Here is a 15366-nt window from a genome sequence, read left to right on the forward strand (position 1 = left end):
ATCGATGGACTTGGGCCGAAGTATGACATTTTGAAGATTATTGTCTACTTCGTATTAACGTATTTAAATAAATAATTTAATGAGTTAATAAATCAATGAAATTAAGTATAATTTTAAAAGTTAACATGAAATTTAAAATAAAAAAAAATTGAAGAAGAAATTTTAAAAAAATTGATTTTATTTAACATTATATTTCAATTCTATTTTATAATAATAGATTTAATTATGTTTGTTAAGTAGGATATTATGTTTGAATTACTAACAATATCAATGTCTCTTTTCTTGCATTGTGTTCTTATATAAAAAACAGGGTTTATCTCTGTGTAGAAGCGAGGTGGTGCATGCAAAATGCACTATGTTATCAAAGTCAGACAATTTGCTAGAATTTAGCAAGTTAGTAAATTGATTGTGTGATCATACCCGGGGGAATACTCCCTATTTATAGTGAGTGTGAGGTGATAAACTCCTAATACTTGCTATTTTTACTCATAAGTTTGAACCGAATTAGTTCATATATGAATGCATAACTAAACTGAAATACATGGGTGTGCATATCTATTTGAATACTTCCTTGATACTGCGAATGATTAGGTTAGGTGTCCTAATGCTTATCCGATGTGAATATACTCCAAGTAACTAGAAATGTGAAGCATGTTGATGCTTCTAGATGTTCTGATGTCGATATGAGATTTTGTGTTATGCCGTCCTCATATCCAAGTGGACACCTCAAATATGTTTAATAAATGACTCGTTGTTTGGGCTAAATGATCCCTCCAACATAAACTTTCTTGTTGGGCCGCCCTTAAAATATATAGACCAAGCCTTTTTGGCCGGTAACACATTTTAAATGATGTTTTCTCTTTAGGCCCCCAATGGTTCCTCCCCCCTAGATTTTACTTTTTTACCCTTCAATAAAAACTTTGGTTTCTACGAATCGGTTTTTTTTGTCTTGAAAATAAAATTCGGTTACTGTTAACCGAATTTTTTCTAAATTTGAACTAGAAAAAAAACTTCGATTTTTGCGAACCGAAGTTTTTATCAAGGGCAAAATTAAATTTTTTGGGTATAAAAGATACGTTGGGGGCCTAAAAAGAAAATATCATTTTAAATAGGTAGAAATCTCGTACTTTAATAAAAGAAATGTGAGTGTTGAGATTATTTTTTTTATAAAAAGATTTAGCATTAACACCCATTAAATAGGTAGAAATCTCGTACTTTAATAGAAATCATTTACCTATCGGTTAAACAAAAACCAATTGTATTGAAACTCTTCAATGTACCTTAAAATAGTACTTGGCGATTCCAATATTATGTGAAATCATGAATAGATTGATTTACGGGTTAAATATTTTGTTGTCTCTACAGTGATAATTTTTATTTTCATTCCTTGTAAAATATTGCATTTTACAAAATTATCCTACAAGCAATTTTAGTTTCTGCTCTTGTAAAAAAAATTGTAATACTTTTTCCGTTGCATAATGAATGACTAATTAGTAAAAAAAATCTCAAAATAAATGACCATTACAAACAGTCAAATAGATTGTCCAAAACCAAATGAACATAACATATCAAGCTGTGATTTGAGGCGGGTCATATACAATATTCAGTTCCAAAATGTGACCGAAATTAAAGTATCATTAGCAATATCCTAGAAAATTGATAGTTTGATGCAGCTAACTAAGGAAGAAAGGATCAAGATTTGGTTCAATTTTGCTTTATCAATAGGAAAATAAAGCAAACGATTAGCAGATTACAGTACCAGGCCTCTAAACTAAAGCCTCTAAATAAACTAAATGGCTTCAAGATGTGTCCTGTAATGTTGGGAAAACGGAATCAACAAACCCATTGTACAGTGGGTCCTTCTTCCAGAGATCAGCAATATGAAAATGCGATGAGGTTTGTCGATGGATTTCTTCCATGATCCAGATGGTGGCTTCTGCTTTGCATGGATGAATTATGTCGTCCAAGCGCTTATACTCATCCTCACTGCCAATTCTCAATTCGTCCCATTGCTTAAGGAGGATATTTGTGAGGTAATGAAGAGGCTGCCCATATAGCTGCTTGATGGATTTGCCTAATCCCATCCATGAAGTAAACGGGATGACGGAGCCTCGACTGGTTGGGATTGGGACCTGCTTCATGTAATCCTGATACATTGCTGCCCGTTTGATGAGTACATCTGTGCATAAGCATGACTTCTTAAATAAGTGAATTGATAAGAATAGCAAGCAGACTAAGATTAAAAATTAAATTAAGAAAGCCATGAACATGCTGTCTACAAACCAAAAAGACAAAGGAGTTTAGGGTGGAAGGTCACTATTGAGAAGTAATAACCAATTCAAGTTTTATAGAAATGATAACAGCAATGAATTATGAGCAATTAATTCAGAGTAGCACAAGATCTTTCAAACTTCAATGTGACTAGAAATGAAAGAAAATAAATTGTGTTCTATCAGCTGATACACTTGAAAGCAAAATAAGTTTTAAATGTAATTTATAATCAAAATAGCATTCTATCAAGTTCAAAATGTACTCAAAAAGGAAGGAGAGGAACACGAAACACAGAAACCAACAGGAAGGAGAAACCTTTTCAGACATAGAGCAGCAATAACAGCGTCAGAACACAGAGTAGAGAAGAAGAATGGTGAACTCGAAGAGAAGAAGAAGGAAATCTCAAAGACGAAGGAACAAAGCAGCGATGATGAACTCAAAGAGAAGAAGAAAACTAAAAGCGGCCACAATTGCCTCTTAAACATGAGGGTTAAGAGATATTAGGTCGCCCAAAGGGGTACAAAATAGCAAAATACCCTAACAATGTAACAAATTAAAACAATTTAAAAAATTAGGTTTTTCTGAATTTTCCCTCCCAAATACACGATAGCAGGCACGGAAACAGTATCGAGCCTCTTTTTGAGGAGTAGCGATTCGCAGCCCTATGGCTTAGCAGTGGAGGGCCTCGCCACCATACTACGCCGCAACAGTGTGCTATTAATAACATAGGATACCATGAAAGAGAACTATAAATGCATATCAATACTATTAGAATATGTAAATATTCTTTGTATCTTTTATATTTGGTATATACTGTATTTAAGTAGAATCAAAAGATACGGTGTATTTACTTATTCTAATTAATACATCTGTCTCATGAATTATAGCTTGGATTCTAAGCTTATTTGAGCAGGTACGAAATACAGAAGAAAGAAGGAAAAATAGATATGAATAAAAATTATATATAGAAGGTACAATGTATCTTTGACGCCTCGAAGAGAATAAAAGCCATGAGGAGTGTGAATGAGTTAAACTTTACTTTCGACCGTCCCAGTTTTTGCTGTAGAAAACAACTGTGAAGTAATTTTGTTTCTCCAATTGTAATCCACCAAATGCTATTGCATGATTAATCCCCAACAGAAATACCAGCAAACGATATCAATTGGTAGGGTCTAGATAAACATACCCGTATCCAAAATCATACATATACACATAACTTTAATACATGTAGCCTTAAGTCCTTAACCTTTTGGGTACCCTAGAAATCAAGACCCATCCCTCACATTTTAGTCTATCCCAGTATTTTCTTGCAATGCATTTATTCGACAAATCAGTACAACATAAATGCAATTATAACACAAACATTAACTTGAAAAATCAACAAAAAAATGAGTATTAGTTGAAAGCAAAACAAACAGATAAATGAATTAAAAAAACATTGAATGATCATCTAATTGCTACTACTGCTAGATTCAAAAAATTTACTCGATTAAAAAATAGTATTCAAATTCAAATTGGAATTGCAAAACCCATAGCAGTGTCAGTGCCTATTACAGCTTAATTAAAGATTAACATAAGTTGAATTAAAACAGCAAGTGATTAATTAATTAACATGTTAATAAGAAAATGAAAAGGAAATTGAAATAGTTCATACCTAAGGAGTTGAAATCTGTTTCGGGAATTGGAAATTGTTTGGCAGAGAATTCAGCTTCATCCTCCTCCCATGGAAATGATCTCTTCATCTTAACTCTTCTTCCTGCTCAACAAACACACACATACACATACACATACACATGCATAATCAAATAAGCATAATCATAAGCATAATCATAAATTAAGATTAATTCATATATCAGTAAATTAAATTTAAAAAGAAAAAAAGAAAAAAAAAAGAGTATAACTGAGCTGAGGAAGAAGAAAGGAACTAACAAATTGAGAAATGAAATGATATTCAGAAATTGATGGGAGTGAGCATCGAAGTTGAGTTGACACAGAAACTGAAAAAACCCTGACTCGGTTACCGAATGACTCACTATATATATCAGAGGAATCGTTGCATTACAACTCAGCTCTATGTGGAGTACTTTACTTATTTTTTTTTTGTTTAAGGAGTACTTTACTTATTATGTGTCACCGCTCAACTCATTTATTTATTTATTTATTTATTTTCTAAATAAAAAATAATGCAAACGCATCGTTTCGACCACTTTGCGTGAGTGAGAGTGAGGGAGGGGAAAGGAAAAGGAAAAGGAAACTGCGAGTTTAATTAATTAATTAATTTTCATAAATTATACTAGTAGTAGTAACTTTAATTTAATGTATGGAAATTGGAAAGAATGAGATTTTTCTTTTGAATAGTAAGAATGAGAAGGGTTGGGTCACTTGGGTTGGGTGGTTTCAATTCATCTGAATTTTAGGATGAAGTTGATTTTTATGTGTGTAATCTTCCGACTAGATTGTACGTTACAGAACATAATAGTAGTATATATATACATATTTGGAATATACTGTTCTGTCAGTATGTATGTATGTATGTATATATACTGCTGTCATGTTTTGTCAGTATGGACATTAGAAAATTATTTGTATTGGATGGAAGTGGCCTCAAAAGAATTTGATTAAACTCAGTTATGTTGGAGCTTATGAGGATTCAATGATTACTGCTGGTTGTGGTAGTTGTTTTGAGATTCACATGATCATTGGTGGAAGGGGTATGCGGTGCTTGTGATGCCCTTTATGTCGAAATGCGGAGAATGTGCACGAAAATGCATGTGGTTTGTAGATAGAGTGATAATGCATGTGGTTTGTAGATAGAGTTCTACTCGCCTTATTATCGTAATAGAAAGTGACTTCAAGCTTTTGGTTTATAGGGTAACTTGAAATTGCAAGTTGAACGGGACATTCTTATCATGATTTTCCATAATTAGTGAACTTATCAACTTGCAATGACTGATTCTTTTCAAGCATACTTGGTGTTATGTGCGATTTTAGTTCTATAGTTTTTTTAACGATATTTGTCCATCTAAACTCTATATTATATTAAAAGATTTGCGAGTGACAAAAATGATACTTTAACTCAAAAAATCATATTGTGTTCTTCAAAATAAAAACTTAATGAACGCACAGTCAGATACGTCGATGGTTGTTGGATTGCAATTGAGCCATTTAGATGTCAACTCTATGTTATCTTGAATTTTTGACCATATGCATTTAATGCTAAATTGGTGCGTTATCTTAAATACGCGACTAAATAAAACGAATGGAAATAATAAATGGAAGAACCAGCGTAAACACTCTAGAATTTCACTTTTTAAATCAAAGTGGGCAAACAACCATTTTGATCCATAAAAGTGTACGTAACTTGTAGTCATATTCGTTTTTAAATGTACCAAAATTGCAGATACATCCACAATCGTCTCTTTTATTCGTTCTTATATGTTTAATTTTGTTTTTTTTTTTTTGTATTAACCCATTGGTTCATAAGGAAAGTGACTATAGTAATTCAATATTCAACACGAGTTAAATAAAATCTAACAAATAATTATTTTCACCATAAATCAACATTTCTCTCGAACGTGAGAAACCTACAATATTTGATTGATTATTTCAATACATTTAAAACCTAATGTGACATGTTGTTATGACTCTAAAGATCAAAATGGTGGTTTGAACTACCAATCATGTTAGTTGGTTCAGTGGTGATTGACGTTGAACTTAGTAGGAAGAACCATAATTTGATCCCCGCAACTATGATCAAAATGAAACTGAAACTACTTAATACCATAAATGACTATCAAACCAACTTAAACGGTCTAGTGTGCCGGTACTAGTGGGTGAGTGGTCGGTGGTGAAACAAAAAAAAAAATGGTGGATTGAACTAATCAAAATATATTGTATTAAAGTTTGTTTGTTTTTTTTTTTACTTATGTATTAAAGTTAAACTGTTTAAGATTTTGATACAAATCAAACCTCGACATCAATCATCAGAATACCCCAAAATGCTCTCCAAATTCCGAATCCTCCAAAACCTCACTCGCCGCACTGCCAATGCCTCGCATTTCTTCACCAACCATCTCTGCACGGTGGTTAACTCACCTGAATCACCTGAAATCCCATTATGGGTCATGTTCTCCGACAAACAAACCCCTTCCAAAACAGAAGACGAAGATTTCGTTATCCCTTCTCTCGCTCATTGGGTTGATTCCAACATGCTTCAAACCAAACCCAAACTTTTTGTCAAGCCAACATTGGAGGAAAGCTTGCACCTTGAAGATGTTGAAGCAATCAGTAATGTTCTAAAGGAACGCCACTCTTCCCTTCAGTTAGTTGCTCAAGCACTTGATTCTCGTGGTTTTAAGGTATCTACCAGTTTGGTTATGCAGATTTTGAAGAGGTTTAGCAATGATTGGGTTCTGGCTTTTGGTTTTTTCAGTTGGGCAAAAACACAAACACCTTATGTGCATTCTCCTGAAGTCTATAATTTGATGGTTGATATCTTGGGAAAGTCTAAGGAATTTGATCTTATGTGGGATTTGGTGAAGGAAATGAAAGGACTTGAAGGGTATGTGACTTTGCATACAATGACTAAGGTAATGAGGAGGTTTTCAAAGTGTGGCAAGCATGAAAAGGCCGTGAAAGCGTTTCGTAGAATGGGTGAGTTTGGTGTCGAAAAGGACACGGTTGCATTGAATAAGCTCTTAGATGCGTTGGTGAAAGGACAAAGTATTGAACTTGCCCATAATGTTTTTAATGAGTTTAAGAGTTCTGTTACATTGAGCTCTCCTACTTTCAATATTTTGATACATGGGTGGTGTAAAGTTCGAAAATTTGAGAAAGCCCGGGAAGTAATGGAGGATAGGAAGGAACATGGGTTTGAACCTGATGTTTTCTCGTATAATAATTTCATTGAAAGTTATGGTCATGACAAGGATTTCCGTAAAGTTGATCAAGTTTTGGAGGAGATGAGGGAAAATGGTTGTGCTCCTAATGCTGTGACGTATACTATTCTGTTGCTTGCTTACGGAAAGGCGGGGCAATTGAGCAAAGCTTTGGAGGCATATGAAACAATGAAGAAGGATGGCATTTTGGCTGATACTCCATTTTATAGTTCATTGGTGTTCATTCTTGCCAAAGCTGGTAGGTTAAAGGATGCTTGTGATGTGTTTGAGGATATGCCTAAGCAAGGGGTTGTGAGAGATGTTATGACATACAATACTATGATTACTGCTGCTTGTGCACACTCAAAGGAAGAGTCGGCTCTTAGGTTGCTTAAGGAAATGGAGGAAACATCATGCAAGCCGGATATTCAGACTTACCATCCATTGATCAAGATGTGCTGCAAAAAGAAGAGAATGAAAGTGCTCAAGTTTTTGTTGGATCACATGTTCAAAAATGATCTAAGCCTTGATGTGGGAACTTATACGCTTTTGGTGCATAGTCTGTGTAAGAGTGGAAAACTTGCGGAGGCTTGCGCATTCTTTGAGGAGATGGTCTTGAAGGGATTAACTCCAATGCAGAGCACACTCAAGTTATTGGTGGAAAAGCTCGAGTCCAAGAGCATGTTAAAGGAGAAAGATCGCGTTGAGGAATTGATGGCACACGTTCCAGGGGAACAAAATGATCAGTGCACTGTTGGCACAGATTGAAGAACACTTGCTGGTTCAGGCTGGGTCATGGTTGAATCGTGGGTACACAATTGGTGGATCAATAATAATATTCAACTGTTGTAAGCCATAGTTCAAGGCTAGACAAACAGCAAGATTTATTCAAGTGCATTGCTGTGAAATTAAGTCCTTAAACATTTACTCAGCTAGAAAAATCTCTCAACAATTTTGGTTTTCTAGTGTAGTATTAGGGTGGATTTTTTATCTTAATATAATGTGGTTTTATAAATCTAGTACAATGAGTCGGATAATCTAGACCTCTAATTGTCGTTGTTCATGCTGATCACATAATGGAAACACAATGAGACTTGCACAAAAATGCTATTGACAAGCATTTTGGTTTGTTTCCAGTTTATAGCTTGAAGTTGGTGTCTACTGTGCACAAACTCAATAGGTCTTGCACATGCAAGACATTTTTTTAATCATTTGATCAAGAGGTTTCATTATACAGTTTTATTTTTTATTTTTTATTTTTCTTCTTTCTCTTTCACCACTGGCCAGCCACTGTTCGGACATTCCACCGCCGTAGTTTGGCTGCCTTTAGTCGCGAAAATACCACCATTAAACTCCTCTCTTTCTCCTTTAAAAAACCACCAAACTATTTTCATACCGGAGATTTTTAAAATCTCAACCGCCACCTTCTCTATTATTTTCTGACCACTGTAAGCTGTATTTGCAGAACCTGAACTGATATCCACAACAAAAGTCTATTTTTTGATATCCACAACAAAACCACAAAATTTATTTCATAGTCAAAGCACAACTACCGTGCCAAAAATCATCTACATTGCACTGGAGTTTGGCATCTCCGACCACTATAACTTCATCATGGTATGGATCCGAACTAGACAAGTTGACTATGGTTTTCTACCATCATTTGTAGATTTGGTTTCTCATTGTTAGATCTAGGTTACTTAAATTTTTTGTTCATCCAGTGCCCATTTCTTTAATGATTTAATTTTTCTTAAATTTTTGTTCATACACATGTCCATTTCCTTAATAATTCAATTTTTCCGATGATTCACTAAATGGAAACACCAAAAACGTTGGAATTTTTCTTTCAGAAAAAGCTGAAGAGAATATTATTTTAAAGGTGACGGAGGTAGAGGATGAAGAATGGGAAGGCAGAGGGTGGTACCGGCATTGAGAGCAGTACTGTTCTGGCTTGGTGAAGGTGGAGGTAGGTGGCTCCGTCAAATTTTTTGCTTTCCACAATTTCTCACAAGAAAGGGTGGGGCTGATGCATGTGAAAGGAAAGGGGGAGAGGTGAGGTGGAGTTCATGTGAAAGACACTTTGTGACTTTGGAGGGAATGGAAAAATATACTTCGGGGATAGTCTACTATTCTATTATATATGGTGGGGTTGTTCAATCCAATCCAATGGTAAATAAAGGTTGTTCACGATGCACCATTTGTCTTGGAAGTTTTCTCTCCCGACCCCGTCATTTTTTTTCTACCCCTAAAAAATTCCATTTTGCCCCTTACGGTATGAAAATTTTTTGCCAACAAACTTCGGTTTATATAAACCGAAGTTTTTAAACATGGAAAAAAAATTCGGTTTATATAAACCGAAATAACATATACCCCCCAAAAAGAAGGAAAATTTATGTGAAAATTCATGTAGAGCTACCTGTGGTAAATTTATCATATCTCTCTGAATATAGGTCGTATGCTAATGATTTTTAATCCAGTGTAAAGAAGACAAAATTTACTACAAGATTGACACCAGAATTATTAAATTTCATTAAGTATAGTATGAGAAAATCTACCTACAAGTTTGAGAAAAGTTTCTGCAAAATGTTGTAGAGATACCTGTGGTAAATTTATCATAGCTCTCTGAATATAAGTCGTATACTAATAATTTTTTATCTAGTGTAAAGAAGACAAAATTTACTACAAGATTGACACAGGAATTGTTAAATTTCATTAAGTATAGTATGAGAAAATCTACCTACAAGTTTGAGAAAAGTTTATGCTCTGTTTCTGTACCACTACCAATTATTTCGTCAAACTGAACCAATTGGATAGTTAACCCTCAAAACAAAAATTATATTTGTATTCTTGACACCCTAAGCTTTCCAACGAGTGGTCATTTACTCAAATCGGACATCGTTTAGTATTTCAAATAAATTGTGGAAGTTGAGGGTCTCATGCAGAATTTATGCAGGAAAGCTGAAAAAAATTTTGGAACATAATATTTCGGTTTATATAAACCGAAATTTTTTAGCATGACAAAAAAATTCGGTTCGTATAAACCGAAGTACCCCCCAAGGGCAAAAACGGAAATTCAGGGGGTAGAAAAGAAATGAGGGGGGTCGGGAGAGAAACCATCTTTGTCTTGTGTATATGAGACACAGTCATGCTTAAAAATGAAAATAAAAAATAAAAAATTAAACAATAATCACACGCTTTCATAATTGAGATGAAGCATTGTAGAATGCATACAACAGTTCATCATAAAAATAAGAAAGAACTGCCCAAGGGGTACAAAGAACCTAGAATATACAAATTAAAATAAAATTTGGAGGAATGCTAGCGATACTCTCGTTTGCGTGTTCCTAGCACTCCTCTTGTTTTCTGAAACTTTACAACGTCGAGCATACGGGTCGTAGTGCTGGCATGGAAAGGGCATAACTTATTAATGCCGCCTCATGGTTTGGGATAACAAAGAACTTGACATTTTACGCACGGGCAACCTTCCAGCCACTGGCTTCTGCCACCCACATCTATCAAGGAATTCTTCAATCAGCCTATAAAATCAAATTGTTAATATTTAGTTCAAGGAGATAAAATTGGATAAATCAGTATATCACAAAGACTAAGAAACACCCACATGCTGCAAAGGGCCTTCTGAGATGAAGCCAGCTCATGGTCTGGGAAAGATTCATCCAACCTAAAACTCAACCAAACATAGAGATCCAAGACCTGCAGTTTTGGCACCAATCAAAACTCGCAAATATACTCAAAAGCTAACTAGTTCAAAATCAATTAAAAAAGGGTTTATCAACATTTTCCATCAAACTAAAGGAGGGAAAACATTGGCAACTTTGTGTGGTCCTCATGGTTATGTACTGAAATTATGAAATTGTACATGACCATGACCATTTATTGGCCCTTTACTATTAGGTGTATGTCTGGCTTTCAATGCGGATACATCCCAAATCTCTTCAAAGTGAGAGCTACTATGGGGTTTCGTTGGTCAGAAATGGATGGCAGTGTGTCACTGTCTCATGGACAATAAACCAAACACACTATAAGTTGTGTCACAGTGCAGCAAGCTTAATGTTGTGTCAAAGGATTTAAAAATTAAAGCAACAGAAAAAACCTTGTGGATAGATTCCAGTTCCTTAAGAGCAGAAGGCGTCTTGGGTACTCTAAGTGTTCCTGGTGTAAATATTTCTCGAAGCCGGACAAGGCCTTTCTTCGCATAATTCTCTGCAAACTGGTGCAACATGTGTCGTGTCATTTTTATGACCATTCAAATTAACATCACCATGTTTGATACTTACTAAATGTTAATTACCTGTATCAGGCCTTGAGATGAAATCTCATCATCCATGTCAACTGGACTGAATATTACAGGTATCAGTTAAAAAGTAACTGAAAAGTTTAAATGATATAAAATACGGACACCATAATTTATTAGGGTTTCAATTCATAGAACCGTCCTTAAGACTTGGGTATTGCATTCTAAAAATTGAATTTTCTGAAAAGATATGCAATGTACCTGATACAAAAAAGGTATTTATCACGCAATTCAAGGGGAAGCTCGTCAATAACAGCCGCTACTTTCTGGTGCCAGCACGTACAAACAACACCGCAAAGCAATTAGAAGGGAAATAGTAAACAATCAAATAAAGAAGGGATATTCAATAAATGATATTACTTATGAAGAACAATGTGACATTATATGACATGCTCATGATTCAATGACAGGGCAGCTATAGAAAGACATACCAATACTTGTTCACAATTAACAAAGAAATACTTCTCAGATAATTTGGCGGTTGTCAATAAAATGCTCCTGCAATATAAAAGAGAGTAAATACGTATTTTTGGGAATTAATGCAATAGTACATTTTAATGTAAAATATCTAGGGAAATTCATCATTGACAATTTGACAGATGAAGATGACACACTTGGTTAGTTGACACCTGCCTGTTTACTGTTTAGTAATTATTAATCAAACATTTCTCATCATACTTGCAGTCTTGCGCTGACAAAAATTAAAAATATGTACTCGCAAAATTTCAAGACATAATTTATAGATTACCATGCCACTGGATGACAGAATGTAAGATATAGCAGGCAGGCATAGTAAGTGCATGGTTCTACCATGGACAAAATTGATTTTGAACAAATTGATTTTGAACAAATTATTTTAGTTAAAAGTGATTTATGTTTGGATACAATAGCAAATAAAGTGATTTTTAAACACATTTTGTGAGCGAAATTAATATTTGGGGTAAAAACTACTCATAATAGCTACAAATAAGAATTGATTTTGGGGCTAAATCAATTTGAACTCAAAAGAGTCAAAAACTTATTTTTACCATGTAATTATGTTTCGTAACATTTAAATCCGCATTTGAAGGTTTTTGACGTGCAGCCAAACAAGTGCACAACTTACCATTACTTGATAGAAACCAATTTGGGGTGTAACCGTGAATACATATACAGCAGATCAAAGGAGGGAAGTAGTCCAGCACGCTGCATCAGATTATATATTACACAAATCATCAATTAAGATTTGAAATAAAGTAAACAAAAATTCAGATAAAGGTGCATATTTACTTGAAGCTTCTTTTTTTCTTCAGTTTCTCCTACACTACATACATATTTAGTAGTACAGAGTAATTAGGCATTACGCAGTCAGGTTACCTCCAAAATGGGTGATGGAGAGTCCAATGATGAATGAAGCAGAGGTAGATCGTCTACATACATGCATGTTACTTCTCCTTGAGGAAAATTAGACCCATATCTACCAGCTCTCCCTGCATGAATACATGCATTCAAGTGAACTGAATATAATGTATGATCCAAAATCCAAACAGACAGAACATATTACTCCAGATCTCCACATTATAATTATAATAAAATATTTGGTAAAAAAATTATAATAAAATATAAAATAAAACCTGCAAGAACAGTAAATAATAATAGAGATTTGAATTAAGTGATAATTTTTTAAACCTTATGCCAAATTTATTGCCTGAATAAACATTAAAAATGAATTGATTAATTAAATATATAAAGCAATACAGAAAATTCAAAATTAATAGAGTCTAGCTCCCTGAAGGAAAAGCAATAGGTTGAGTAGATTAAGAGAACAAAGTTGAAAAGAAGGCATGTTGAATCCCATGGAGATTGGGAATGAAAATAAACTTAAACCAGAAGTTTAATTTTTTTTTTTTATAATGTAAGATTTTTTTTCCAGGGCACATATAATGTCTCACAGAATCTTGAAATATCTGAAATGTATCCTAGAAGTTTTGAAAAGTACTAACATGTAAGTAAAAATACATTAAATATTAATTTATTACACAAATAATATTGAATAAACATAAATAACTTTGCTGTATTATGCAGAATAATCAGCATTAAAAGACATGACATAAATAGAAAGAATGCTTTGAGATCTGCTTATTCAAGCTAAACTAGTTCATTTAAATTCACTACACAACAGGTATAGCTTGCCAGGGTCATGTTAAAATATAAGGGTAGAAAAATCATGCAAGGCTCTACAATGCTCAAAAGTTTATTTGACATTTGCAGAATCACCCAAAGAAATTCCCTTTGACAAAAACCATAAAGTATTGGTATTATCATATAGCAGCTACAGCCATCTAATCAAATTCTGGAGTAATGGCAATCTACTTCAAATAGTTGCATACTACCTGCAATCTGTTTGATCTCCGATACAGTAAGATCTCGCATCTCAAAACCATCAAACTTCTGCATGGTTGAAAAAATTATCCTAGAGATGTTTAGATTAAGACCCATTCCAATGGCATCACTGGCTACAAGCACATCAAACTCGCTGCTTGCATCATTGAACATGCTTGCCTGCAGTCCTAATGAAATTTTCAAATCACCAAATCATTGGCATATAGGGACAATACAAAGAAAAAGTTAAATATTTATCAACATATGCTGATAAACATAGCAGTGTTAATTATGGAAACCTATAAACTGCCCAAGAAAGGAGAAGGAATTTCCCAACAAAACCATGAAATAACACTAAAACCATATAAACTGATAAGAGCCAGCATGAAAGTTTGTGTCTGAATTAGAAACACAACAGAACAAAACAAAAGGGCCAATATTTGTGTATTGGTTGTAAATGTTAAAACCAAAAGATCAAACTCCCATGAAACAAGTGTAATTCAAAAGGGAAACCTATAACTTCTTAGAGAAATGTGGGAGCTCACACCTGTCTTGTTCGAGTCTCTGGTGGCAGGGAACCATAAACCACCGAACAAAGATGCTTTCCTTCTCTCTCAATTCGCTTCTGAGCAATACAAATGTCGACTTTAACAAGTTAGTCCAAAGTGCATAAACAAAATTCCCAAAATGCAACTGAATTTTCTGAATTCAAAATAGGTTAGCAGCCTGCCATTTTATGAGATATTATATCATATCATTCCCATCCTTGCTAACCGAAGTTGAGAAAAAATAATGATGAAAAGATTGTTTAAGCGATTAAACCTTCTCTAGCTCATAAAATGCTGGCAATGTATCTATTATCTCCATTTCCATTTCATATATTTACTAGTAGAAATAGCACCAGGAACATGATTAGAAACACATTGTAATGTTCTATTAGATGGTAAAAGAATGCAGTCAATTAAGATCTGATTCTAGCTGTTAATTATATCATAGTAGAGATAAGACGATCACAATCAAGTGCTACTAAAGTTGGTAGTAGGTTCATCATGTCATAGAAAAAATGCAAAGTGCATAAGGAAGTTTTTAATTAAAGACATAAACCTACTATTGGTTTTTAACTCAGAGCACCAGCACAAAAATAGTAAAAAACAATGTTCAAATGAAGTTTCTGCATATATCTCCTGTATCTCTTACACAAAAACAGAAGTGAAAGTTCACCTTCAATTTGTATATATCCCGACGTGAAAAGGTAACTATGCAATCGCCGTTTCTTATTTCAGACAAGGACCGAAGAGGAGCCTTCATTGGACTAAAGGTGACAATCTCTTATAATATTGAACCTGCAGTATGCATGAAGAAAAATAAATAGTCAGAGAACTTCAAACTACATTTTAATAAAAGTAGTACAAACATCATGAGCAAGCAGAGAGCCTCCACAACAGTTTTTACCATAATGGCCAACTAATGGGAATTAAATTACTGTAACCAATAATTTATCTGTCCCATCTCCCCATCACCCAAAAAACAAGAATGTTTGTTTAG

At 34.1% G+C, this 15366-nt stretch overlaps 3 protein-coding genes across 3 annotated transcripts; 1 reads left to right on the forward strand and 2 right to left on the reverse strand.

Moving 5' to 3' along the window:
• Nucleotides 1-1540: 1540 nt before the first annotated feature.
• LOC123911033 (protein RDM1-like) lies at nt 1541-4495 on the reverse strand. The gene is made up of 3 exons (XM_045962348.1): nt 4201-4495; nt 3926-4027; nt 1541-2179 (listed from the first exon to the last, which is right to left on the reverse strand). The coding sequence occupies exons 2-3, from the start codon at nt 4011-4013 to the stop codon at nt 1800-1802; spliced, it is 468 nt and encodes a 155-aa protein (XP_045818304.1). The 5' UTR covers nt 4014-4027; nt 4201-4495; the 3' UTR covers nt 1541-1799.
• Nucleotides 4496-6220: 1725 nt separating this feature from the next.
• LOC123910226 (pentatricopeptide repeat-containing protein At3g22670, mitochondrial) lies at nt 6221-8253 on the forward strand. Its single transcript, XM_045961317.1, has one exon. The coding sequence runs from the start codon at nt 6270-6272 to the stop codon at nt 7914-7916; it is 1647 nt and encodes a 548-aa protein (XP_045817273.1). The 5' UTR covers nt 6221-6269; the 3' UTR covers nt 7917-8253.
• Nucleotides 8254-10304: 2051 nt separating this feature from the next.
• On the reverse strand, nt 10305-15123 carry LOC123908778 (DExH-box ATP-dependent RNA helicase DExH16, mitochondrial; the record flags this gene model as incomplete). Its single annotated transcript, XM_045959507.1, is given in 13 exon segments — nt 10305-10684; nt 10768-10859; nt 11260-11376; nt 11458-11503; nt 11662-11726; nt 11892-11939; nt 11941-11958; nt 12566-12585; nt 12588-12645; nt 12817-12929; nt 13833-14001; nt 14369-14446; nt 15043-15123. Coding segments are annotated over 13 exon segments (1017 nt in total), but the record flags the coding sequence as incomplete, so codon positions are not given.
• Nucleotides 15124-15366: the final 243 nt, after the last annotated feature.

This window comes from Trifolium pratense, linkage group LG2 (assembly GCF_020283565.1).
Source record: "Trifolium pratense cultivar HEN17-A07 linkage group LG2, ARS_RC_1.1, whole genome shotgun sequence".
Taxonomy (NCBI): Eukaryota; Viridiplantae; Streptophyta; class Magnoliopsida; order Fabales; family Fabaceae; genus Trifolium; species Trifolium pratense.